Source organism: Salmo salar, chromosome ssa21 (genome assembly GCF_905237065.1).
Source record: "Salmo salar chromosome ssa21, Ssal_v3.1, whole genome shotgun sequence".
Taxonomy (NCBI): Eukaryota; Metazoa; Chordata; class Actinopteri; order Salmoniformes; family Salmonidae; genus Salmo; species Salmo salar.
In genome coordinates, this window is record NC_059462.1 from 25,870,001 (window position 1) to 25,897,604 (window position 27,604).

Here is a 27,604-nt window from a genome sequence, read left to right on the forward strand (position 1 = left end):
ACTGCTTGACGGCCATTGAGTGTATTCTGGAGTCATCAGAACCAGAGTTGGATATGCCCGAAGCCTTGGTATATAAGCTGTGTTCGTTGTGGTTGATTATTGTTTCTCTGTGGGGGAAAAGTATTTCCCCAGTGTATTCTTCATATCATGTGTTGGATTTACATGTTCATATTTAATCCAGTAAGATCTAAGCCTTCCTTTGTAATTGACTAAATTGTTTTAAGGTAGCACAAATCCCCTTTGGTCCACTTACATTATAGCTAAGTTGTTCTTGGATGTAATTGGGTCTCTTGGATGTTTTGGATGAAATAAGAATGGAAAGGCCTAATAGACTACTTGAACCATTATGGTTTTTTGTTTTGTAAAGCTGAAGTGTCTTTAAGAGGTGTCTTTGTTCACCTTAGCTGCTTCACGAGCAGAGGTCACTGACATGTCTGTGGTGCAGTTTATTTTTAATTCAAATATGGTGGAGTTTGTACTGTGTCTAATGGTGGCCATGCTTGGCTACAATCTGACCAGTAGACCATAGTAGGACTGGTGGACAGGGTGTGGGCCAGGGAAAGCCTGGCCCACACAGTATGTAGCTCTTCTCCTTGGCTATGTAGTGAGAGTGCCCCCTAGTGGGGTGGGTTTGTCCAGTTGTCCTCTTCTGACAAAAGTTGCCATCCCCAGGGAAATGGAATGTGTGTATCTGTGAGAGAATGTTTGTTTAGAAAGCATGTGTTTGTACACTTTTGTTTGTGTGTGTGTGTGTGTCTGTATGCAGGAGCGTGTGAGTGTGCGTGCATCTGTGTGTGTGTGTGTGTGTGTGTGTGTGTGTGTGTGTGTGTGTGTGTGTGTGTGTGTGTGTGTGTGTGTGTGTGTGTGTGTGTGTGTGTGTAGGCCGTGAGTTGTGTGTGTGGCAGAGGGATGAAGGCAAACTGTCAGGTCTGTGTGATGGGGGCAGGAGCAGAAGTTTGGTGAGAAAAGAGCCCAGAGCAAACACTGTCACTGGCTGACAGGACTTATTTCTCCCTGGAATAATGACAGCTCATTGGCTAAGTGATGTTCTCTCCCTGGAATAATGACAGCTCATTGGTTAGATAGTGTTTTCTCACTGGAAAGCTCATTGTTGCATTGGCCTGTCAATCAAAGTGAATGTTTATTTATGGTATAATTCTTTGAGGCAGGAGTGACCAAGGCCTGATTCATGAGTGTGCAACATTACAGAACATATATACATGTACTAAGTAGATTAGTCCTGTTTCCCTGTCACCTAAAGTAAGGGATTTTGTAAGCTTTCTCACTCTTGTGCTGTGTGAGATGATGGCTTGCCATGGACATTACTGTTGATGCTCGAATCTGGTTGAAATACAAATTATTCAAAGTGCATCTATGGATGTGCAATGATTTAGACCAGGAAATCTTATCCTACAAGGCCCAGCGTGGGTGCTGGCTTTTACTCCCACGCGCAGTAGCTCCCCTGATCAAAACATCAGTTAGAGACTGATTAGTTGATTTGTAGTATCAGATGTGTTGCTGCCAGAGGTGGGACCAAGTCACTATTATTTGAGTCACAAGCAAGTCTCAAGGTACGAGTCTCAAGTCAAGTCCCAAGTAGAACGGGTCAAGACTCAAGTCAAGTCCCAAGTAGAACGGGTCAAGACTTGAGTCAAGTCCAAGTCGTGCATTCTAAGGTCGAGTCGAGTCACAAGTTTTCAAGTCAAGTTTAAAAAAAATCTAGACATGCAACGACTTGATCAATTACAAATCTTTGTCTATTTATTGAGGCTACCAGACAGCCCTTTTCATTATTTTGTCTCCAACACATTTTGATTAGCCTATTGTAGTTGTAAAATAGGAACCTTGTAGTAGTTGTAAGGGCATGGCATCAGCAGAAGGCAGGTTGACATGCTCACAGTGTAGACTTATGTACAGGTCTTAGTGATCCAATGATGAAAGCTCCATATCATACAAAATATACAAGTAGATTTACCAAATATACACAGGCAATTGCCCAAAAGCAATAGCCTCTATATCAGGCTTAACCTGTCCTATCTGAATGGACACAGGTAGAGGGCAAGACTGTACAGCCTCCCCTTGAGAAACCAAATGGAATCTGTCTAACAGGAGCTCAAACAGGGAGGCCTACTGGTACATAATATAAGCATTTGGTCCCCAGGACCATACAATTACCCAATTGGCAATTACAACCAATAAACTGGTTCTATAATGAAAAAAGGCAATTCCCACATCCATTGGTACATTCGTCTTAATCAGATTTAAGGATTATTACTGATATTTCAACACCATTCATACATGGAACAATAATTTTATCTTATTCAACGTTCTGACTCCAAAGCGTGGAGCTCAGGCCACATTGACTATTTCAATGCGCACTGAGGCGCGCACGCTCCAATTACACACAACCAGAATGACAGCGACATAGGACACATGCACACGGAACTCCGACATAACCCGGGAAATATCACCAAAGGAAAACATACATTGAATTAAATATACAGAATTTCTACCTCATTGGTCTTGTGAACATTCATGTGCATAATGAACATCACGCCACTCAGAGGGTAAGAAATGGTTGTCTAAATGAAAATGTATTGTAGACCGATCAAACATGAAACAGAAATATCTACACGTTGCAATAAATGGTACGGGATGGAATTATGAAACGCTAGCAGTACTAGATGGAAGATAGATTTACCACATAGGGCCTCTGCATTTAAATGTGTGAATGCAAGAGCAAACATTTCAACAAGAACATAAAAGCCTTCTCCACCATGTCAGGGGTGTGTCTTCACCACATGAATCATTCATTTTAACCTGTTAGGGCTAGGGGGCAGTATTTACACGGCCGGATAAAAAACGTACCCAATTTAATCTGGTTATTACTACTGCCCAGAAACTAGAATATGCATATAATTATTGGCTTTGGATAGAAAACACCCTAACGTTTCTAAAACAGTTTGAATGGTGTCTGTGAGTATAACAGAACTCATATGGCAGGCAAAAACCTGAGAAGATTCTGTACAGGAAGTGCCCTCTCTGACCATTCCTTGAGCTTCTTGACTCTTTTTATTGAAAACTGAGGATCTTTGCTGTAACGTGACACTTCCTACGGCTCCCATAGGCTCTCAGAACCCGGGAAAAAGCTGAATGATGTCGAGGCAGCCCCTGGCTGAAAAACATTAGCGCGTTTGGATAGTGGTCGGTCAGAGTACTATAAGACTGAGGCGCGTGGACGAGGGGATCCCATGTTTTTATTTTCTCTCTCTTTGTACTAAAACACAGATTCCCGGTCGGAATATTATCGCTTTTTTACGAGAAAAATGGCATAAAAATTGATTTTAAACAGCGGTTGACATGCTTCCAAGTACGGTAATGGAATATTTCGAATTTTTTTGTCACGAAACGCGTCGTGCGCGTCACCCTTCTTTACCCTTTCGGATAGTGTCTTGAACGCACGAACAAAACAGAGGATATTTGAACATAACTATGGATTATTTTGAACCAAACCAACATTTGTTATTGAAGTAGAAGTCCTGGGAGTGCATTCTGACGAAGAACAGCAAAGGTAATAACATTTTTCTTATAGTAAATCTGACTTTGGTGAGGGCTAAACTTGGTGGGTGTCTAAATAGCTAGCCCTGTGATGCCGGGCTATCTACTTAGAATATTGCAAAATGTGCTTTCACCGAAAAGCTATTTTAAAATCGGACATAGCGAGTGCATAGAGGAGTTCTGTATCTATAATTCTTAAAATAATTGTTATGTTTTTTGTGAACGTTTATCGTGAGTAATTTAGTAAATTCACCTGAAGTTTGCGGTCTAGTTCTGAACGTCACATGATAATGTAAAAAGCTGTTTTTTGATATAAATATGAACTTGATTGAACAAAACATGCATGTATTGGATAACATAATGTCCTAGGTGTGTCATCTGATGAAGATCATCAAAGGTTAGTGCTGCATTTAGCTGTGGTTTGGGTTTATGTGACATTATATGCTAGCTTGAAAAATGGGTATCTGATTATTTCTGGCTGGGTACTCTGCTGACATAATCTAATGTTTTGCTTTCGTTGTAAAGCCTTTTTGAAATCGGACAGTGTGGTTAGATTAACGAGAGTCTTGTCTTTAAAATAGTGTAAAATAGTCATATGTTTGAGAAATTGAAGTAATAGCATTTCTAAGTTATTTGAATAACGCGCCACGGGATTCCACTGGCTGTTACGTAGGTGGGACGAAATCGTCCCACTGGCCCTAGAGAAGTTAAACACATTCCAAATGCAAGCTTCAAGTAAATGATCAATTTCAAGCAATTTTTACATACCAAAATACCAGTAGGCATATGCTAGTAATTGTTGCCCCATTTCTGATCAGCTTTCAAAGTAAACAGTTTATATCCATGGCGATCTCTGTTCCTATAATTTGATGTTTGCACTGCACCCGATCCTATAGATGTACAGAAAATCAGCAATATGTTTGCCTCCTCACCACCCGACCTCTATTGATTCACAGTTTGCTGGTCCAATCAGAGTGCCGGGTTTGCGTTTCACTAGACAATTTGTTGCAGATTTTCTTGCAGGGGCGATCTGCAGCTACTCTCTGGCTACGTGTAGAGTAATCCACGTAGTCTCTGTGCCTCAAAATGAGTTACAAAACATTACAAAACCTGGCCAGATAAACTCAAGTCATTCATTTAAAGTCAAAGTCGAATCCCGAGTCTTGAGGCTCCAAGTCAAGTCTGAAGTTATTTTATTTTCTATTAAGTCGGGTCTCAAGTCATTAGTGTAACTCCAGTCAGACTCGAATCCAAGTCATGTGACTCGAGTCCACAACTCTGGAAACTGCTTGGCTGGAGCAAAATTGTTTAGATTCGGCTTGTACAGTCACAAGCACACAATGGCTTCATTGCGTAAATGAACAAACAGCTGGGAGAACATTTTCCACTTTGACCAGACAAATGGCCAGAGAGCTGTCTAGTCTAACTGGTAGTGTCCCTGAGGCATCACAAGCTTTTTCCTGGACCTTATTCAGTGCTTGAAACGTTCTGAGATTTGCAGATATAGAAATATCACAGAAAACTGTGGGCTATGGGCTAACTGTAAGTGATTGGTGATTGATGTTTACTGTATATCATAAGGATGGGTTTCAGTGTCATAGTGATTGTTGTTGGCAGTCTATTCAGTGCATGTGGAAATCAGAGAATCTGTGTAGGATCTACCCTGAGCTGACGGCCTTGTATTCCAATGTCCTTCGCATAGACTTCGTCTTAACTCACAGATCTAGTTTCAGCTTACCATTCCCAAATCCTAACCTTCACTATCAGAAGGAAAACATGCTAAACTGGCCTCAGATCAGTATCTGTGTATCTTAGAGAGTGCTGGAACATGGTGAAGATTCACATTCACATCATAAATAGGTGGTTGAATGCACTGGAGCACAGGTTGGTGATTGTGTGTGTGTGTGTGACTTGAACCCATTTGATGCTATTTGATGGTGTGACTGCGTAATCCACTGCCTTTAAAAGCTGTTCTCAACAATCAACCATTTTCCCCTCCTCTTTTGGACAGGGCGTATTTTCCACAGCTCCTCTCATTCTGAATTCCTCTCTCCTTATTTCTGTACCAGGCCAGTTCCACTCGTCTGACTCACACACAGACAAAAGCCTGAAAGCTTAAACAAACCCTGAGTATACAAAACATGACAGACTAACCAGGTGAAAGCTATGATCCTTTATTGATGTCACTTGTTAAATCCACTCCCACCAGTGTAGATGAAGGGGAGGAGACAGGTTAAAGAAAGATGTTTAAGCCTAGAGACAATTGAGACATGGATTGTGTATGTGTGCCATTCAGAGGGTGAATGGGCAAGACAAAATATTTAAGGGCCTTACGGGGTATGGTAGTAGGTGCCAGGCGCACCGGTTTGTGTCAAGAACTGCAACACTGCTGGGTTTTTCACGCTCAACAGTTTCCTGTGTGTATCAAGAATGTTCCACCACCCAAAGGACATCCAGCCAACTTGACACAACTGTTGGAAGCATTGGAGTCAACATGGGCCAGCATCCCTGTGGAACGCTTTCGACTCCTTGTAGAGTCCATGCCCTGACGAATTGAGGCTGTTCTGAGGGCAAAAGGGGGTGAAACTCAATATTAGGAAGGTGTTCCTAATGTTTGGTATGCTCAGTGTATATACCCAACTATCCTTTAACATATCAACTACCATGAGAACCTCAAACAGAGATTCCTCTTCTTCTTCCCTCCAAGTGGACATAGGAGGTACAGGGTCAAGGCGTCCGGATACTGGGTTTGGTTTGCTCCTAGCAGAACTCGGCTAAGCGAAGCAAACGTCTGTGCCTCGCATACTCCCTTAAAAAGACATTAGCTTGAAAAACGAGCAATATTACTGTTTGTTGCTCTTGAAACACTTCCTCAAAATAGTCACAATCAATCTAAGATAAATCAAGAAATCGGCCATTCATTTTTATGTTTGGCCGAGGAGGTCTTAGTCGCGCAATTTTACATCTAACTAATATGTTTGGTGCTGTATTTCTCAAGTGGAAAAATGTGCATGAAAACTAGTCATCTGTCATTGAATGACAATAAATACTTAATTGAAGAATCCCTACTGTCGACCAATGATAGATAAATGGGCACCGAACATTGGCTCGCCTCAACAAAAAAAGTGATGTGCACCAACAGCAACCCAAAAATCAGCAGAATGTTGCCAGAATGTTGACGACACTAAATGTTGTCTTAATATATGCATGAACTGTTTCAACCGGGAAGCATAATGAAAGCTTCAGAAAGGCAGAATAAGGACCGAAAGGTCAAAGGGTTCTAAGAAGATGATCCCTACAACACGTCACTGCAGATCAGGTGTTTGTACTGTATGTGTGTGTGTCTTCAATGCGTTGCGTAAAGAGCATGTTTGCACAAACATAAACCTCTACTCTTAAGAGATATTTAAACGGGAGGAATTCACTGCATTCAGAGAGGGAGAAAGCCAGTGTGAGAGAATCTGTAAACATAGTTTGGTTGTTTAGTTTAGCTGTGTCTAACTAGGCCTGTGTGTGTGTGTGTGTGTGTGTGTGTGTGTGTGTGTGTGTGTGTGTGTGTGTGTGTGTGTGTGTGTGTGTGTGTGTGTGTGTGTGTGTGTGTGTGTGTGTGTGTGTGTGTGTGTGTGTGTGTGTGTGTGTGAGAGAGAGAGAGAGAGACAGAGACAGAGAGAGAGCGAGAAAGAGGGACAGAGAGACAGAGAGTGTGAGAGAGAGAGAGAGAGAGAGAGAGAGAGAGAGAGAGAAAGCTGGCAGCCGGGAGATGGGATGGAAAAGGAAGGAGGAAGGGGACTTGGGAATGGTTGTGTTGGTGTGGAGAGGAATCGGACGGTCCAGTGGTTGTCTGGACATGCTCAGTAGGCTTGGACAGTTGTTCCTTGGTTAGTGGGAATGTTTTCAACATCCAGTAGGATCACACAGTGCTGTCAGAGTGATTAATGCTACGTGCCTATTGCGTGTACTCATACACATATGTCTCTGTGCTTCGTAACCTCTTTCTCTCCCTTTCATTACTTCGCTCCCCTCCATTTCTCCTCTCACTCCCTCTCTCACCTCCCACACCACCCCCTTCTCTCTCTCTTCTTTCCCTCTCTTCCCCTCTCCCTTCTCTTCCCCTATCTCCTTCTCTCTCTTAGGCCACTGGGAGGACTTCCAGGTCACTGAATGTGGATGTTTCTGGAGGAAGAGAGAGTCAGGGGGAAAATAGAGGGATGAGAAGAAAGATGGGAAAGGGGGAATAGACATGTCTGCTAATTTAGATAGAGAGGAAGAATAGGAGACGGTGAAGCGAAATATGAGAAGAGAAAGATGTCTGTGGAGGACGAGTAGAAGACAGTAGGATGAAGGGAAGAGAATAGACAGATGTGTCTAAAAGTAGAGGAAGAAGAGGAGGAGTAGATAGAGATATTTCCACCTCTTTCTAGAGGAGAGGAACGATAGAAGAGGAACAAAGAGAGATGTTATGGATGGAGAGTGTTTAACTGTGCTCTGCTATGTACTGTACTTGGCTCTTCTCTCCATTCTCTCAGACATCACATTCCATTGTGTGTGTGTGTGTGTGTGTGTGTGTGTGTGTGTGTGTGTGTGTGTGTGTGTGTGTGTGTGTGTGTGTGTGTGTGTGTGTGTGTGTGTGTGTGTGTGTGTGTGTGTGTGTGTGTGCATGTGCAAGGGGGAACCATCTATAAATGGACATCTAGAAAAGGAAAATGCACCAAACAGACATACAGCCATAAAACACACACACACACACACACACACACACACACACACACACACACACACCGTTTTCACTGTGCACCAATACAGTTCATAGTGCAATAGTTTATACTGTTTACATTCTATGTCAACCACAGCTTCTGCATGTAGTGTCAGACAGTAGCGTGTCATTGTTACAGATCATTTCATACGTTTTAAGCAAAAGAAAAACATCTTCATGAGGTTGATCAGAGAGGAAGTCTGTTTATGTTTACAGAAATCAAATCAAAGTTAATTGGTCGCATACCCAGTTTTTCAGATGTTATCGCAGGTGTATCTAGTTCCAACAACGCAGCAATATCTAGCAATGCAATAACAATAACAGTATCCCAGTTCAAAACAGCCATCTTCCATTCCCTTTGGAACACGTCACTCATACCAAAGACAGTACAGTATAAACATAGGCAGAAGCTGCTCCTCCAATAGAAATCCCTGATCACGCTTGTAGGTGATGTCATGGCAACATATGCTGGCCAAGCTCATGCGCAGAAACATTTAATCGAGTCTAAGGGTCGTCTTGCACCGAACTGCACATGTGCAAGCCGTCAAATCAAAGACACTCCTTTGAAATAAAGTTTTTGATGAAAATGAAAATGTGTCAGTTCGTCACTTTGTTAGAGTAGTAACATATCCAACTACTTAAGACACTGACTCGAATCTAGGTTGTGCATTGAGGAAGAATTTCTCACTTCTTTCATTGACTTCCCAAACCCCAAAACACTGCACTGCACCAGATATGATGTTCCAAAAGGACCCAACGGTAGGCCAAGCCTATACTTTAAACTACACATTTTAGTTAGCAGCTGTTAGTATCTAATATTGTGGATCCCTTAATTATACATTTCCATAGAGATATGACACATTATTTAACGTGTATTTCAGACATTTCAAGATCCAGAGAAGAGGGTCCTGTACAGCCGTTTGAAAACATTTCCCAGAACTCAGCTTGGTACTAGGAAAAGGGCTTTCAACAGCTCCTGGTATAAGGACAATTCATGGCTTGAATATTCTGTAAATCAAGATTAGTTTTATTGTTTCAACTGTAAGCATTTTCCTCTGCCCAACACACCTGAATCTGCCTTCACATCACAGTCAGGTTTTTGTAACTGGAAAAAGGCGCTGTTTAAAGATTCTGGGTTTAAGCTCCATTCGAAGGCAGAGCATCATATCAATGCTATGCATGCTTGGAATCAGCATAAAAGGGCCATTGACAGCAACTCATCAATGTTAGATGTCATAAATGAGGACCGGAAAAAGAAAGTGGAGGAAAACTGTACTTACATTAAAACAATTGCAGATGTGCTCCTATTAACTGCTACTCAAAATATAGTGCAGGTCATCGAGAGTCTGGTGACTCTCACAACAAGCGTAATTTTTTGAGAATCTTAGAAGAAATAGCAAAGCATGACCCTCTCATAGAGAAAAGGATGAATGTATGTGGTAATACTAAGTACACCAGCCACCAAATCCAGAAGGAAGTTCTTGAGGGCTGAGCTGAGATGGTATAAAGTCAAATAATAAGAGAAGTAAAAGAAAGTGAAGTTTTTAGTGTAATTGCAGAAGAAACCAAAGATTTAAAGAAAAAAGAACAAATGTCTTTAGTTGTGAGGTACTACTACAACGGTGCCATCCACGAAAGCTTTTTACACTTTCAGTCAGCTGAAAGCTTAGATGCAGCACGGCTCACAAAAATGATAATTGATTGCCTTGAAAAACATGGTCTGGACTACAGAAATAATCTTGTAGGGCAAGGCTATGACGGTGCATCCGTTATGAGCGGAAAGCATTCTGGTGTGTCTGTACGGATTAAAAACAGTGCAAGATTTGCATTTTATGTGCACTGTAATGCACGTTGTTTGAATTTGGTTCTTGTCGATGCTGTAAAATCAGAGGCAGTTAACTGTTTTGCTCTCCTGCAGAAGCTTCATAACTTTCTATCTGGTTCGTACGTTCATCTCAAGTGGCTTGCAGTTCAGAAAGAAACGTATCCACAGCAGCAGCCCAGGGAACTACAGAGACTTACAGATGTAAGGTGGGCAAGCAGATACATGGCATGCCGTAATCTGAGGGACAGGCTTCCAGCAGTTCTGAGAGTGCTACAGGATATCACACTTGAAAATAGTGGTGATAGATCAGTGGAGGCAACAGGCCTTCTTTCTCAGATAGATTTACATTTCATAGGGCTTTTGGTTACCTTTTGTAAAGTGTTTGGTGATGCCTAATGTCTTTCTGACATGCTCCGATCAAGCTCTCTTGACCTAGCAAGGGCTGCTGATCTTGTAGGTGCCCTTACATACACATGGAAACAGGTTGAAGAGATTGCAGAGCACTGCAAAATAAGTGTACAGTGTGTAAAAGACAGCCTAAAACAAGCTTAAGATTTCACGACTCATTGATGATGAGCACTGTAGGACAGAAAAATAGTGACCAAAGTGATGGTGAGAGCTTCCAAAGCGCTATCTTTTATCAGGTGCTTGACAGTCTCACAGCTGAGCTGCAGAGGCGTTTTTCAAATAAGAATTGCGAAATAATGCAAGGGGTCCAGTCTCTCAACCCAAAGAGTACAACATTCTTGAATGAGGAGCCTTTGTTTGCCTTTGCTCAGACCTTTTAGTCAGATTTAGAGGATCTCGAACATGAGGTTCATCAAACCAAGCGGCTTCTTGATAGGAGAGAGAAAAGTGGAAGGGACAGACTGTCTACTTTCCTTGACTTTGTTGTGTTTCTAGAACCTTATAAAGAGGTCTTCCATGAGCTATTTTGACTTCGTAAGATTTCTGTTGTTACACCAGTCAGCAGTGCTTCTTGCGAGAAAAGCTACTCAGCTTTAAAGCTGATTAAAACCCAACTTAGGACAACAATGGTTAATGACAGGTTAAGTCACCTCGGAATTCTAAATGTTGAGTCAAAGAGGGCACACTCCCTCAACATGGGTGAGTTTGTGAAACATTTCTCTAGGTATCACCAGAACCGCAGAATTATGCTGTTTTAAATCGACCGAGGATAATTTGGCACTTAGGCGGTCCCTCTGGTCATGATTAAAACCTGCACTGTGTACTAGCTAGTACACTAATACTCTAAAATGATAAAGGCTATCATGTCACACAGATTTAATTTGGTCTTGATTAGGCCAATTCCAAAACTTTTCTTTGCTATTAGTTACATAAAATATATGAGCATAAATATGATACTGTACGTTTGTAATATTGATGGGCGCCAAAATTATTTATATTTTTCAAGTCCATTTCTGCTTGATACCTGGTATGTCAAATTGCAGTGTGTGTTTTTTTGTAAATTTACTTTTTTTGTAAATAAACTATGCAATTTATGTAACACACTAATGCTATCTTATCTCCTTGGTGCTTGAGCTTTATTTTCTGTATTTCTGTATATTTTTCCTGTATATGTATGTATGTATGAATGAATGAATGAATGAATGAATGAATGAATGAATGAATGAATGAATGAATGAATGAATGAATGAGAGAGAGAGAGAGAGAAGAGCTGCAGTTCCGCGGTAGAGACACTGACTATTTATAGTATGTTAAAGAATTCTAGTGAAGTAACCCTTTTGGACCACACTATCTGCCACATTGAAGAACTCTGGGTTAAGTGAATTATCACTTCTACCTCTAATTAGCAATCATACAGTGAGGGAAAAAAGTATTTGATCCCCTGCTGATTTTGTACATTTGCCCACTGACAAAGAAATTATCAGTCTATAATTTTAATGGTAGGTTTATTTGAACAGTGAGAGACAGAATAACAACAAAAAATGCAGAAAAACGCATGTCAAAAATTTTATAAATTAATTAGCATTTTAATGAGGTAAATAAGTATTTGACCCCCTCTCAATCAGAAAGATTTCTGGCTCCCAGGTGTCTTTTATACAGGTAACGAGCTGAGATTAGGAGCACACTCTTAAAGGCAGTGCTCCTAATCTCAGTTTGTTACCTGTATAAAAGACACCTGTCCACAGAAGCAATCAATCAATCAGATTCCAAACTCTCCACCATGGCCAAGACCAAAGAGCTCTCCAAGGATGTCAGGGACAAGATTGTAGACCTACACAAGGCTGGAATGGGCTACAAGACCATCGCCAAACAGCTTGGTGAGAAGGTGACAACAATTGGTGCAATTATTCGCAAATGGAAGAAACACAAAAGAACTGTCAATCTCCCTTGGCCTGGGGCTCCATGCAAGATCTCACCTCGTGGAGTTGCAATGATCATGAGAACGGTGAGGAATCCGCCCAGAACTACACGGGAGGATCTTGTCAATGATCTCAAGGCAGCTGGGACCATAGTCACCAAGAAAACAATTGGTAACACACCAAGCCGTGAAGGACTGAAATCCTGCAGCGCCCGCAAGGTCCCCCTGCTCAAGAAAGCACATATAGATGCCCGTCTGAAGTTTGCCAATGAACATCTGAAGGATTCAGAGGACAACTGGGTGAAAGTGTTGTGGTCAGATGAGACCAAAATGGAGCTCTTTGGCATCAACTCAACTCGCCGTGTTTGGAGTAGGAGGAATGCTGCCTATGATCCCAAGAACACCATCCCCACCATCAAACATGGAGGTGGAAACATTATGCTTTGGGGGTGTTTTTCTGCTAAGGGGACAGGACAACTTCACCGCATCAAAGGGACGATGGACGGGGCCATGTACCGTCAAATCTTTGGTGAGAACCTCCATCCCTCAGCCAGGGCATTGAAAATGGGTCGTGGATGGGTATTCCAGCATGACAATGACCCAAAACACACGGCCAAGGCAACAAAGGATTGACTCAAGAAGAAGCACATTAAGGTCCTGGAGTGGCCTAGCCAGTCTCCAGACCTTAATCCCATGAGGAGAGGGACAAAATCCCTCCTGAGATGTGTGCAAACCTGGTGGCCAACTACAAGAAACGTCTGACCTCTGATTGCCAACAAGGGTTTTGCCACCAAGTACTAAGTCATGTTTTGCAGGGGGTCAAATACTTATTTCCCTCAATTAAAATGCAAATCATTTTATTACATTTTTGACATGCTTTTTGTTTTTCTGGATTTTTTTGTTGTTATTCTGTCTCTCACTGTTCAAATAAACCTACCATTAAAATTATAGACTGATAATTTCTTTGTCAGTGGGCAAACGTACAAAATCAGCAGGGGATCAAATACTTTTTTCCCTCACTGTAGGATTCATTCATGCTCCTTAGTTGCCAGGTTAGGGTTACACACTCATTTCCTGTCATGGTCTAAGGCCCCCCTGAAGTAGCCTTGGCCACCCCATGTAGAAAACTCTAGTTCCACCACTGCCACTACAGTAAAGTACAGTATGTTTACCTGCATGACTACACTGTGTGTGTGTGTGTGTGTGTGTGTGTGTGTGTGTGTGTGTGTGTGTGTGTGTGTGTGTGTGTGTGTGTGTGTGTGTGTGTGTGTGTGTGTGTGTGTGTGTGAAGCTTTTTCAGCCATGGGGAGCAGAGGGAGGGTTTGAGAAGGTGGTATACTTAACTTGGCGTACTAAATCGAAATTTGGCTTTAGTGCCCTTTCTGTTGAAATACTTCTGCTTGGTTGTCATACAGTGATGACATAAAGGTCTGTAGTTGAGTGAGAAATCAAAACAGAAAAGCATATTCATGTGAGGAACCGGTCATTCTGTGCCTGGCCAATGTGGCCGTACGGTAGTAGCATAGTGAAGCTACAGATACTGGCACCTACCAAAATAAGTATTACCCATAAATCTCCTGGAGACGCCATTCATTCATGAGTCACACTCAAGCTTCACCAGAGTGGCGTCTGTGAAAAATAACACGTCCAGCACAGTCTGACCGTGTGTGTGTGTGTGTGTGTGTGTGTGTGTGTGTGTGTGTGTGTGTGTGTGAGATCCTCTGTGAGGGTAAGGAAGATCCCATTGAGACTTGTCCAGCTTGAACCCACCATGGAGTCATTCAGACCGTGCCAAACTGAGGGGGCTGTAGGTTAGGACCCATGCCAGCTTGTCTAATAACAGCTAATAGCAGGTTAGTGTGACCAAACCCTGTGGGACTGAGTGTAGTGGAGAGGAGCTCCAACCCTCGCTGGGCCATCCTTCCAAATCGGGTCTCGTTGACTCGACTACGTGAGCGAAGCCTCGATGTCTGAGGCTGCTCTAACCCAATTACAATGTATTTACATACATTTCATAGAAGCAATTTGAAGGAGCTCATTCAGTGGATCCTTTAGCTAAATGCAATGCTAGTGAATGATGGTCTCTTTCATAGCATATATGTTGTGGTAACAAGCTGCATCATGTATTGATAAGGCAAGGGTTGGTTGCCTGCCCTACACCTTACGCAATAGAGCAGGTTTCATGATGTAGGTCTACACGTGTCTGACAGCTAACTCTTGGGAGTCGATGACAACAGGTTGGGGGGTCTGACACTGAACAGAAATCATGTTCCGCATCTCTCATGTTGTGAAAATGTTTCCTATCCTCTCAAGTTTGTCACACTCACACACACGCACATGTCCACACACACACACACACACACGTCAACACACACATGCACATGTCTACACACGCACACACACACACACACACACACACACACTATGGTTTAAGTTACAGACTGCTTATCATGTATCACTTTGGGTCGTTTTAATGCTTTCTCAGTGTACACTCTGGCTGTCCTTGTACAGTTGATCATTTGTTAGTATGAGGCAATGAAAGATTAGTCACACGGCCTGCTATTAGGAAGTCATTGAAAGTTTGCACCTACTCCACAAAACCCCCAAACACTTTCACACGCTTACAGTTTTTCCCAATTGCTAAAACACAATTTTGCAAACTAGGCTGGTTTTATCAAAATACTTAACACAACTCACAAAACCACACACCCAAACTGCAAAATACCTCATATATCCTGCAAAATGAAGCACTGCAACCAAAACTACATATAGCATTATCAAAATCAAACGTTTTCACGAAATGGCACACACTTCATTCATTTTACCAGATTTTTGTCTAATCAACTACACACTGTTGGGCATAATGAAAAGCACTCTCATCTTTAGTATGCTTTGCCATAATACTAAAATAGTTCAAATTGTAGAAAATTCTTCAGATGCACAGAAATATTTGCAGATAAACACACATGCTGTTGAAACATTTTATTTTTCACCAAACAAGTCAGTGCAACATATGCACAGCAGATATATTTACATTGACTGAACAAAAATATGCTCACAAAAAAACAGTAAACTGAAAAAGAAAATTGCAGAAAAAATGTGCAAAAAAAATATATATATAAAAAAAAGAGGCAAGAAAAATAATTAGGCAGCATCTTGCCGCACAGCTGGGTCTGGCCACAACGCCTCATCCACATCACAGGCAATATCTTCCCTTGCCAGACATTGAGGGATTTTATGGTGTTGAATATGGTGTTGTCTTGGATGATGTGGCTTTGAATTTCTCGTAATCTCATTTCATTATTTTCCAAAACCAAGTTTACAATGGCAGATTCCTATACCCCGGTGAACATTTGGCCCCTTCCTCCACCATGGTTGCTTCTCTCAGTCCTTTAGGAAAACTAAAAAACTAAAATATAGGGCTTGGACAATGCAGCCTAAAGATATTTCCCCCACAGTAGAGTAAATTCTTGTCACGTCCTGACCAGTAATATGGGTTATTTGTTATTGTAGTTTGGTCAGGACGTGGCAGGTGGTATTTGTTTTATGTGGTTCGGGGGTTATGTGTATGTAGAGGGGTGTTTTATTTATGTGTTCCGGGGTTTTGGTGTATGTTCTTGTTTTGGTATTCTAGGTTTTTCTAGTTTGTATATTTTTTTGTTGGTCTGTGTGGCTCTCGATCAGGAACAGCTGTACATCGTTGTTCCTGATTGAGAGTCATATATAGGGAGCTTGTTTTCACCTGGTTGTTTGTGGGTAGTTGTATTTTACACTGCTGTTATTTATAGCCTGTGAAACTGTCGTTCTTTGTTTTCACTTCACTTTAATTAAATTAAATAAAATAATAATGATGAGCACGCAACCCGCTGCGCCTTGGTCCCCTTCTCTCTTCAATGACAGCTGTGACAATTCTACAGGAAATTTGTGCAGTTAGTGTATGACATCAGCCATTCATGAAGTAAACAGGTGTCACCGAACTGATACACTATGACATGGGGTGTACTACATAGTGTGAAAGAAATTTTGGTTACATACTGTACCTGTACTCCAGTCTAAATGTCCGGATGCCACAGGCGACAGTAAAACGGCTCAAGTTGGGCTGCACTCTCTGTCCAGCCTCTTGCATTGTCAGCCCATGGTTGATGACATGATCAACTAAGGTTGCTCTGATTTCATTTTAAAGTTGTCTTCTTTGGCCATGAACTCCTCTACCAGCTCTACCCCTACCTCTCACTCTTCCTCCCCCTCTCATTCTCACCCTCCCTCTTCGTCTCTCTGCAACGGCTTCCATTGTTGTTGTAAAACACAAGGTGCTCACCTGTGGTCTTTTCATAGTGCTTTCTTCCTGATTGAAGTGGTAACAACTAACCATTGAGGTGTTTGGCCAGGTGGCGCATGTATTGGCCAATTAGCTCATGTAGTGTCATTTTGAATGGCAGTGTTTTGAAATGGCAAACATGTGACTTTATGTCAGATTGTTGTGTCTTATGCAGAGAACCGTGTGCAGTGCATTTAAATAGTGTCATTTTGAATTGCAAAATGTGTGTAAAGCAGAAAATGTGTTTAGACTTTTGAAGACTTGAGAAGAGGTTTTGCTCTCTGTGTGTCAGTTTAAATAATTGTGCTGTGCATGTCATTTTAGTGTGTTAGCAATTGGAAAAAACAAAGAACTTTTGATGGATCTATTTACTCTGAGTTACAATTTGGTGGCGGAAGTGTGTGTGACAGTTAAACTGACCCTGTCAAATGTCTCAGCATCTAGGCATTTCACCCAACCCTGGTCCTGGAAAGGAGTTTCAGGTTACTTACGTGAATACTCACTCAAAATAACTCTGTATACAGGAGTCTGCTGAATGGCCAAAATGTGAATGTAACATAAAATACATCTGTGTCATTTACAGTGGGACCCTGGCCAAGCATGGATGGCCAAAACGGAATATCTATAATTTGTCAGAAAACACATTTCTGCTACAAAAGCAGCGATGAACAGAGCATGTCCTTAATCCACCTCTCAATTCTACTGTATTACAGTCTAGACTGTTCTGTCTCCACCATAATGGACCCTTATACACACACACACACACACACACACACACACACACACACACACACACACACACACACACACACACACACACACACACACACACACACACACTGAAAAAGTGTGTGCGAGCAAGGAGGCCAACAAACCTGACTCAGTTACACCAGCTCTGTCAGGAGGAATGGGCCAAAATTCACACAACTTCTTGTGAGAAGCTTGTGGAAGGCTACCTGAAACATTTGACCCAAGTTAAACAATTTAAAGACACTGCTACAAAATACTAATTGAGTGTATGTAAACTTCTGACCCACTGGGAATGTGATGAAAGCTGAAATAAAAGCTGAAATAAATCATTCTCTCTACCGTTATTCTGAAATTTCACATTCATAAAAAAAAGTGGTGATCCTAACTAACCTAAGACAGGGAATTTTTACAAGGATTAAATGTCAGGAATTGTGAAAAACTGAGTTTAAATGTATTTGGCAAAGGTGTATGTAAACTTCCAACTTCCAACTTCAACTGTATATATATATACATATATACTGCTCAAAAAAATAAAGGGAACACTAAAATAACACATCCTAGATCTGAATGAAAGAAATAATCTTATTAAATACTTTTTTCTTTACATAGTTGAATGTGCTGACAACAAAATCACACAAAAATAATCAATGGAAATCCAATTTATCAACCCATGGAGGTCTGGATTTGGAGTCACACTCAAAATTAAAGTGGAAAACCACACTACAGTCTGATCCAACTTTGATGTAATGTCCTTAAAACAAGTCAAAATGAGGCTCAGTAGTGTCTGTGGCCTCCACGTGCCTGTATGACCTCCCTACAACGCCTGGGCATGCTCCTGATGAGGTGGCGGATGGTCTCCTGAGGGATCTCCTCCCAGACCTGGACTAAAGCATCCGCCAACTCCTGGACAGTCTGTGGTGCAACGTGGCGTTGGTGGATGGAGCGAGACATGATGTCCCAGATGTGCTCAATTGGATTCAGGTCTGGGGAACGGGCGGGCCAGTCCATAGCATCAATGCCTTCCTCTTGCAGGAACTGCTGACACACTCCAGCCACATGAGGTCTAGCATTGTCTTGCATTAGGAGGAACCCAGGGCCAACCGCACCAGCATATGGTCTCACAAGGGGTCTGAGGATCTCATCTCGGTACCTAATGGCAGTCAGGCTACCTCTGGCGACCACATGGAGGGCTGTGTGGCCCCCCAAAGAAATGCCACCCCACACCATGACGGACCCACCGCCAAACCGGTCATGCTGGAGGATGTTGCAGGCAGCAGAACGTTCTCCACGGCGTCTCCAGACTCTGTCACGTCTGTCACATGTGCTCAGTGTGAACCTGCTTTCATCTGTGAAGAGCACAGGGCGCCAGTGGCGAATTTGCCAATCTTGGTGTTCTCTGGCAAATGCCAAACGTCCTGCACGGTGTTGGGCTGTAAGCACAACCCCCACCACCCTCATGGGGTCTGTTTCTGACCGTTTGAGCAGACACATGCACATTTGTGGCCTGCTGGAGGTCATTTTGCAGGGCTCTGGCAGTGCTTCTCCTGCTCCTCCTTGCACAAAGGCAGAGGTAGCGGTCCTGCTGCTGGGTTGTTGCCCTCCTACAGCCTCCTCCACGTCTCCTGATGTACTGGCCTGTCTCCTGGTAGCGCCTCCATGCTCTGGACACTACGCTGACAGACACAGCAAACCTTCTTGCCACAGCTCGCATTGATGTGCCATCCTGGATGAGCTGCACTACCTGAGCCACTTGTGTGGGTTGTAGACTCCGTCTCATGCTACCACTAGAGTGAAAGCACCGCCAGCATTCAAAAGTGACCAAAACATCAGCCAGGAAGCATAGGAACTGAGAAGTGATCTGTGGTCCCCACCTGCAGAACCACTCCTTTATTGGGGGTGTCTTGCTAATTGCCTATAATTTCCACCTGTTGTCTATTCCATTTGCACAACAGCATGTGACATTTATTGTCAATCAGTGTTGCTTCCTAAGTGGACAGTTTGATTTCACAGAAGTGTGGTTGACTTGGAGTTACATTGTGTTGTTTAAGTGTTCCCTTTATTTTTTTGAGCAGTGTATATATTGAGTGCACAAAACATTAAGAACACCTTCCTAATACTGAGTTGCATCTCACTGAGTTGCATCTCCCTGCTTTTGCCCTCAGAACAGCCTCAATTCGTCAGGGCATGGACTCTACGAGGTGTTGAAAGCATTCCACAGAGATGCTGGCCCATGTTGACTCCAATGCATCTCACAGTTCTGTCCAGTTGCCTGGATGTCCATTGGGTGGTGGACCTTTCTTGATACAAACCGGAAACTGTTGAGGGTGAAAAAACCAGCAGCGCTGCAGTTTTTGGCACAAACCGGTGCGTCTGGCATCTACTACCATACCCCGCTCAAAGGCACTTCAATGTTTTGTCTTCTATACTGTATATATTGAACAAAAATATAAACGCAACATGAAACAATTTGGTAGATTTTACAGAGTTACAATTCATATAAGGAAATCAGTCAATTGAAATACATTCATTAGGCCCTAATATATGGATTTCACATGGATGGGAATACAGATATGCATCTGTTGGTCACAGATAAAAAATGATTAAAGGTAGGGGCATAGATCAGAAAACCAGTCAGTATCTGGTGTGATCACCATTTGCCTCATGCAGCGTGACACATCTCCTTTCTGTAGAGTTGATCAGGCTGTTGGTTGTGGCCTGTGGAATGTTGTCCCACTCCTCTTCAATGGCTGTGCGAAGTTGCTGGATATTGGCGGGAACTGGAATGTGCTGTCATACACGTCGATCCAGAAAGTTGTATTTTTTTAGTTTTTATTTAACCTTTATTTAACTAGGCAAGTCAGTTAAGAACAAATTCTTATTTACAATGACGGCCTACACCGGCCAAATCCAGACGACGCTGGGCCAATTGTGCGCTGCCCTATGGGACTCCCAATCACAGCTGGTTGTGGTACAGCCTGGATTTGAACCAGGGTGTCTGTGGTGATGCCTCAAGCACTGAGATGGATTGTGTATGTGTTCCATCCAGAGGGTGAATGGGCAAGACAAAATATTTAAGTGCCTTTGAACAGGGTATGGTAGTAGGTGCCAGGCGCACCAGTTTGAACTGATACACTGCTGGGTTTTTCACACTCATCAGTTTCCCATTTGTATTAAGAATGGTCTTTGTAAATACTATATACCAGTTCAAATAGGAGTGTACAATAAAGCATTACCCCCTCCTCTCCCAGAACCAGCCGGCCAGACCCAACCCCAACCACAGAACGGAATCCCCTCTGGCCCAAGCCAGAGACACAACTAGACAGGATCAGGACCGCCTTTAAAGCCCAAATTGAAACAGACAGAGAAACACACACACAGACACACATACACAAACACACAATCCTTCCATAGGAGCATCAGCCAAAGACAACCCAAATGTCTGTCTGCATTACTGACCTTCAGATGGGACTGCACAAGATGGAGAAAAATAGTGTAAGACCAGAATGCAGTCTGGACTGCCTCGTTGGACCGCTCTTCTATCTGTTGGACCAGAGCTCTGCTCGTTGGATTGGACTTCTGGGTCCTGGATGTGGATGAAAAGTTCGAAAATACAGACAGATGCACATATGCATTAACAAACATATTCTTGTTTCTCTCATGTACAGACAGCAGCCCCAGACAGATAAATGTAGGAGAGGAAGCAACACAAGATCAGTAGAGAAGCGGAGAGTGATGAGGTCAGGGAGGTTGCGGGCAGTGAGGTGTTCCTATTTCCATTTGGCATGCCTGTGGGTTGGCTTTGGGGTGAGAGAAATACCTCTCACTGCAGTAAGATTACGCATGAGTGAGTGACACGCAGTGCGTAACCTGCTACACACAAACACACGCACACTATCACCTATGCACCACACACACACACACATCGCATGGACACTTTTTGGTCGACTTCTTGGGTCACACTCACTGCTGTAATAATTCTGTGAATTGTTGGACTTCCTTGAGGAAGAATGGTGTGACATTTCTCAGATAGCCTGTACCTATCTGTGTTGACTCCTGTTCACAATGTCACAATTGCAGCCCAACATCTGAGGACCTAACAGGACCTCTGTTAGGCTAGGAGTTCACCACAACCACATGAACTGACAAGGAACGGATATCCCTTACGACTTGACTTACCCATACCCTCTGTATCATTTCTCACTGTAGACCTGCATTGCTGCGTTAGACATTTTTGTATGTCAGTAGTTCTGACATCATTCATTCATACCTGTGGTTGAATCTTGTGCATGACTTTTAAGTAGTAGCCTATCTATTGTAAAATGGTATGTGTTGTAAATGCTGCTGCTGTGATTCGGAGGCTTGGCAGGAAACATACTTTAAAAACCTGTAAGAACCTAAGAAAGCAGCAATTTTTCTTTATTTATCTTCAGAAAGTGTGAACTCTATGAACTCTATGGTAAGTATGAATAGACAGAAACACTGAATAATAGCCTCTCCATCAAATGTATTCCATCCTTCTTCCATCAGCTGTGACAACCAATTGGAATGAACTGGCTACCTAACTGGCCAAGCCAACTCAGAAAACTCATTCCTGCTGCATATTTTGGCCAGACCAGCTCTCTGAACAAAAAGCTTTGGTTTGGAGGGCTGATCTCTAACATACTGGTGTTTAGCCTACAGTACAGACTTTGACCATCAGAGCTCTTTGTTCTGTATGAGAGAGGTGCAGAGTGAGGGATAGACAGTGACAGAGGGATTCAGTGAGGGAGAGAGAGAAAAATATATAGAGAGAGGTAGAGGGAGAGAGAGAGTGTGTGAGATAAACTGTGTGTGAGAGAGATCAAACAGTCAAACTACAGTAAGTGACAACATATTCAGTTCAATGGCGTTCTTGACATTTCCCAGCCGTTGTAAGTACATCACTATAACAACATATTTCTGAGACTGCGTACCAATCAATCAGTATTACTTCTCACATAATCTTTACTATTACAGTCAAACTCAACATTTTGCATTTTTATTTTAATTAACAGTGTTTTAATGGGTTAAAAAGTAATTGGCTACAGTCACACAAAAGAGGACCAAAGCCAAGAAACACCGTCTCCCAGTTCCAGGTCTGATGCTCTTTGTCGTACTGTGGCTGAGACCCTCATTTTCCAGGAACATCTGGGAGGGTTCACAGAAGGTCAGAGACACACACAAAGTCTAGCCAAAAACAGACACATTATATGATTCATTATTTAATGAAAGAAAGAACATGTTAAGAAACGTAACAGAGAATCATTTCTTTTCCCACCTCCCTATCTTGAGTAAAACTGTTTTTTTTCTGCTGTGACCTGTAGGCTGAAACGCATTTGAGTTTTTCCTGATCTGGTAGGTGATTTTCAAAAGCTTTCATGTGAAGTATAAATGTTCTTGTCAGTTCGTTTGTCTGATAGTATGTCTGATAACAGGGCTAATAGTCATGTTATCATTTTGCTCCATCAGCTGTTTGAAAGCCAAGGCATTGCTCAGTCAGTTATTAGGGTCTTAAACCTGACCCTAGGCAACAGCATTGGAAACATTGTGTTAGGCAACGGTCTGCAGTCTGCCTAGGTCAAGTGTAGCTCAGTTGGCAGAGCATGGCAAGCTCCAGGGTTGTGGGTTTGATTCCCACAGGGGGAACAGAAAAAAAAGGATTAAAATGTATGCACTAAGTACTGGAAGTTGCTCTGGATAAGAGCATCTGTAAAATGTAAATGTAGTCAGTTAGCAGTGTGGTTACAAGATTGAGCATGTAAAAAGAAAACTGTTTTGTGGTTACCATATCCTACATCTGGCAATATATGCTATTTTTATAAAGGCTGGCCCATGGTTAAGTGTTGAGTGACTGGTTGTAGTCAGCTGCGGGCATCGCGGTCTGTGTAATATATTGCTCTTCAGTGTCCAGTAGGTGGAGCCAGAGCAATGCGAAGGTGTATCAGGGGCATGAATCCCTTTCTATGGGGAAAAGCTTTCATATTACCAGTCATTGGCTTTTATTGCCATCTATGTATGTTTGACTGTTTGCATTTGATTGAAAAATACATACTGACAGTGAATTAGATTCCCTTGACTCATTGATTGACTTTTTTGATCAATTGATCAATTTACTGATTGTCTAACATAGTTCTCCTCTGCTGTCTTCCCCAGGCCATGGCCGTGCCTTCTCTCTCAGCCCCTCTCCTCGTGGCTCTGTTTCAGCTTGCAGTACTACCTCTCGTCCACGCGGGGGTATACTATGGACACAAGCAGCACCAGCAGCACCCCCAGCAGCAACCCCAGCAGCACCAGCCTATACCACACCTGTCCCACATGGGCATGGGCGGCAAAGAGCAACACCCTCAGCAGCAGTGGCCAGGAAAGGAGATGCCCCACATGCAGTACCCCCATTACAGAAAAGAGATCCCCCAGATGCCCATGCACATGGGCAAGGAATACCCCCGCAAAGGTGTGGTAGTCAACAGTGGACAGGACAAAGGTGAGATCGAATGGCAATCTCAAAGGACTTGTGGCTCTGGTCAAAAGTAGCGCACTACTATGGAGTAGGCCAATAGTATGTTGTTTATGTTGAGACTATGTCAATCTTCAATGTTCATTACCTAACCTAACTCTAGTTAAGACATACACACAAGCAGATTGTACTTAATTTTGCTCTTGTGCTGAATATTGTGCTATGCCTGCGATCTTCCAATGTTTAGACTGACTGGACATCTTATCCCCTACAGGTCAGACCATCCCCAGTGGGGCTGTGGGAGGTCTCCCTGGAGGCCTGCCAGGAGAGCAGGGCCCAGCTGGGCCTGCAGGACCTGAGGGACCCTCTGGGCCACCAGGTCCTCCTGGGGTAAGACAGCCAGGAGGTGAAGGAAAACCAGGCCCCGCTGGTCCCCCAGGATTCCCTGGTGTAGGCAAACCAGGACTCCCGGGAATTCCAGGCAAGCCAGGGGGCATGGGAGACCCAGGTGTACCTGGAGAGCTGGGCCCCAGCGGTGGAGACGGTCATATGGGGCAGCCAGGGCCTCAGGGCCCCCCTGGTCCTCCAGGTCTCCCGGGGATAGGTAAACCAGGGGTTGGGGGGTTGCCAGGGCAACCAGGGCCCAAGGGGGAACCAGGACATAAGGGCCTGCCAGGACTACCAGGATTACCAGGACCCAAGGGTGACAAGGGAATTGGACAGCCAGGACAGCCAGGCCACAAAGGGCCAGCAGGACCCCATGGACCTCCAGGCCAGGGAGGGATGCCCGGTGTGGGCAAGCCTGGAATGAGTGGCATATCGGGGCCACCAGGAGGACCAGGGAAACCAGGCCCTCCTGGAGAGCAGGGGCTGGCTGGACCAGCAGGAGAGGGCGGCGAGACCGGTCCACCAGGGCTGCCAGGCCAGGGAAAACCAGGCCAGAATGGTCTGCCTGGACAACCAGGCATGCCTGGTGGGAAAGGGCACCCAGGCCCTCCAGGTATGCCTGGGAAGCCTGGATTGCCCGGATTTGGAAAACCTGGATTCCCAGGACCCAAGGGAGATAAAGGAATGGGTGGGATGCCCGGAGGCCCAGGACCGAAGGGAGACAAAGGCCATGGAGGACTTCCAGGTGTGATAGGACCACCTGGACTAATCGGACCAGCTGGTCCCCTTGGCCCTATGGGACCCCCTGGAGGTCTTGGCCAACCAGGGTCAAAAGGAGAGGCTGGAGAGGGAGGGCAAAAGGGGCTGCCAGGTGGCCAGGGTGAGCCTGGTCCTCCTGGACTGCATGGTCAGAATGGCTTCCCTGGAGAGGGAGGAGAGCCAGGGCCAAGGGGTCCCGCTGGGCCTATAGGACCCCAAGGGGAAGGCGGACACAAAGGGTTACCAGGCACCCCTGGCATTCCAGGCCTATCTGGGCCAAAGGGAGAGGGAGGACTTCCAGGAGAGAAGGGTCCCCAAGGCCCTAAGGGCATTCCAGGTCTGGGAGGTGCAGGTGGGCCGATCGGACCTCCTGGTGCCCCTGGGTCTAAAGGTGACAGCGGATTACCTGGTCTTCCCGGCGTTGAGGGTAACGGAAACCCAGGTGTCCCTGGTCCTCTTGGACCTCCAGGTAAAGAAGGTCCTGGAGGACCACCAGGAAATCCAGGCCAGCCAGGTCTACCTGGTCCCCCAGGCCCACCCGGACCCCCCACCCTCTCCCCTAACATGGGAGCAGTCCTCCCTGAGATGGGTATTCCTCCTGGGCTGGACGGAGTAAAGACCACCGGCTATGGCAAGAAGGGGAAATATGGAGGAAACAGTGGAGAGGTGATGGGCTCCAACGGCCTGGAGATGCCCGCGTTCACGGCTCTGGTGACCACACCCTTCCCACCAGTGGGCACGCCTGTGGTGTTCGACAAGATCCTGTACAACGGTCGTCAGAACTACAACCCCCAGACAGGCGTGTTTACCTGCGACATGCCCGGAATCTACTACTTTGCCTACCACGTCCACTGCAAAGGGGCCAACGTGTGGGTGGCGCTGATGAGGAACGATGAGCCTGTGATGTACACGTATGACGAGTATAAGAAGGGATTCCTGGATCAGGCGTCGGGGAGCGCAGTGTTACCTCTACAGCCCGGGGACACCGTGTACCTCCAGCTACCCTCAGACCAGGCCGCAGGACTATACGCTGGCCAATATGTCCACTCATCTTTCTCTGGGTACATGTTGTACCCTATGTAACAACAACTATAGAGTGGAAGAGACAGTGACAGAGGGAGAAAATGTTGGAGAAATGTAAGCATTGATTATAGAAGTCTTTAAATGTATATGTTTTTTTTTTTAAACATCAACTATCTGTTGAGATCGATGCTGTTGAGATTGACAGCGATTGGAGGACGAGTCGGACCGTCCCTGGGAAAATCTGAGAGAGGAGTGTGTATGTGTGTGAGTGAATGTACATATATGCAGTTTTTATAACCATTTTGTGGTTGTGGTACAAAGATTTCTGTGTCTATCTACCGCTCTTAAGAGTGTTACAACGTTACAACACTGCATTAAAAGATGCCATTACATCAACAGGGTTCACATATTGTGAAATGTAGTCAAATGTACAGTTGAAGTCGGAAGTTTACATACACCTTAGCCAAATACATTTAAACTCAGCTTTTCACAATTCCTGACATTCAATCCTAGTAAAAATCCTCTGTCTTAGGTCAGTTAGGATTACCACTTTATTCTAAGAATGTGAAATGTCAGAATAATAGTAGAGAGAATAATTTATTTCAGCTTTCATCACATTCCCAGTGGGTCTGAAGTTTACATACACTCAATTAGTATTTTGTAGCATTGCTTTTAAATTGTTTAACTTGGGTCAAACATTTCAGGTAGCCTTCCACTAGCTTCCCACAAGAAGTTGTGTGAATTTTGGCCCATTCCTCCTGACATAGTTGGTGCAACTGAGTCATGTTTGTAGGCCTCCTTTTTCAGTTCTGCCCACAATTCTTCTATAGGCTTGAGGTCAGGGCTTCGTGATGGCCACTCCAATACCTTGACTTTGTTGTCCTTAAGCCATTTTGCCACAACTTTGGAAGTATGCTTGGGGTCATTGTCCATTTGGAAGACCCATTTGCGACCAAGCTTTAACTTCCTGACTGATGTCTTGAGATGTTGCTTCAATATATCCACATAATGTTCCTCCGTCATGATGCCATCTATTTTGTTTAGTGCACCAGTCCCTCCTGCAGCAAAGCACCTCCATAACATGATGCTGCCACCCCCGAGCTTCACGGTTGGGATGGTGTTCTTCGGCTTGCAAGCCTCCCCCTGGCCAAACAGTTCTATTTTTGTTTCATCACACCAGACGACATTTCTCCAAAAAGTTCGATTTACAGTTGCAAACCGTATTCTGGCTTTTTATGGTGGCTTTGGAGCAGTGGCTTCTTCATTGCTGAGTGGCCTTTCAGGTTATGTCGATATAGGACTAGTTTTACTGTGGATATAGATACTTTTGTACCTGTTTACTCCAGCATCTTCACAAGGTCCTTTGCTGTTGTTCTGGGATTGATTTGCACTTTTCGCACCAAAGTACGTTCATCTCTAGGAGACAGAATGCG

At 43.9% G+C, this 27,604-nt stretch overlaps 1 protein-coding gene across 1 annotated transcript in view; it reads left to right on the top strand.

Annotated features, from left to right (window-relative positions):
• The window catches only part of LOC106582005 (collagen alpha-1(VIII) chain-like), a 27,110-nt gene extending 385 nt beyond the window's left edge, over positions 1-26,725 (top strand). Inside the window, exons 2-3 of the mRNA XM_014164635.2 lie at positions 23,702-24,029; positions 24,277-26,725. Coding sequence (XP_014020110.2) covers positions 23,705-24,029; positions 24,277-26,231 — 2,280 coding nt within the window. The 5' untranslated portion in view covers positions 23,702-23,704 and the 3' untranslated portion in view covers positions 26,232-26,725. The remainder of the gene's footprint in view (positions 1-23,701; positions 24,030-24,276) is intronic.
• Positions 26,726-27,604: the final 879 nt, after the last annotated feature.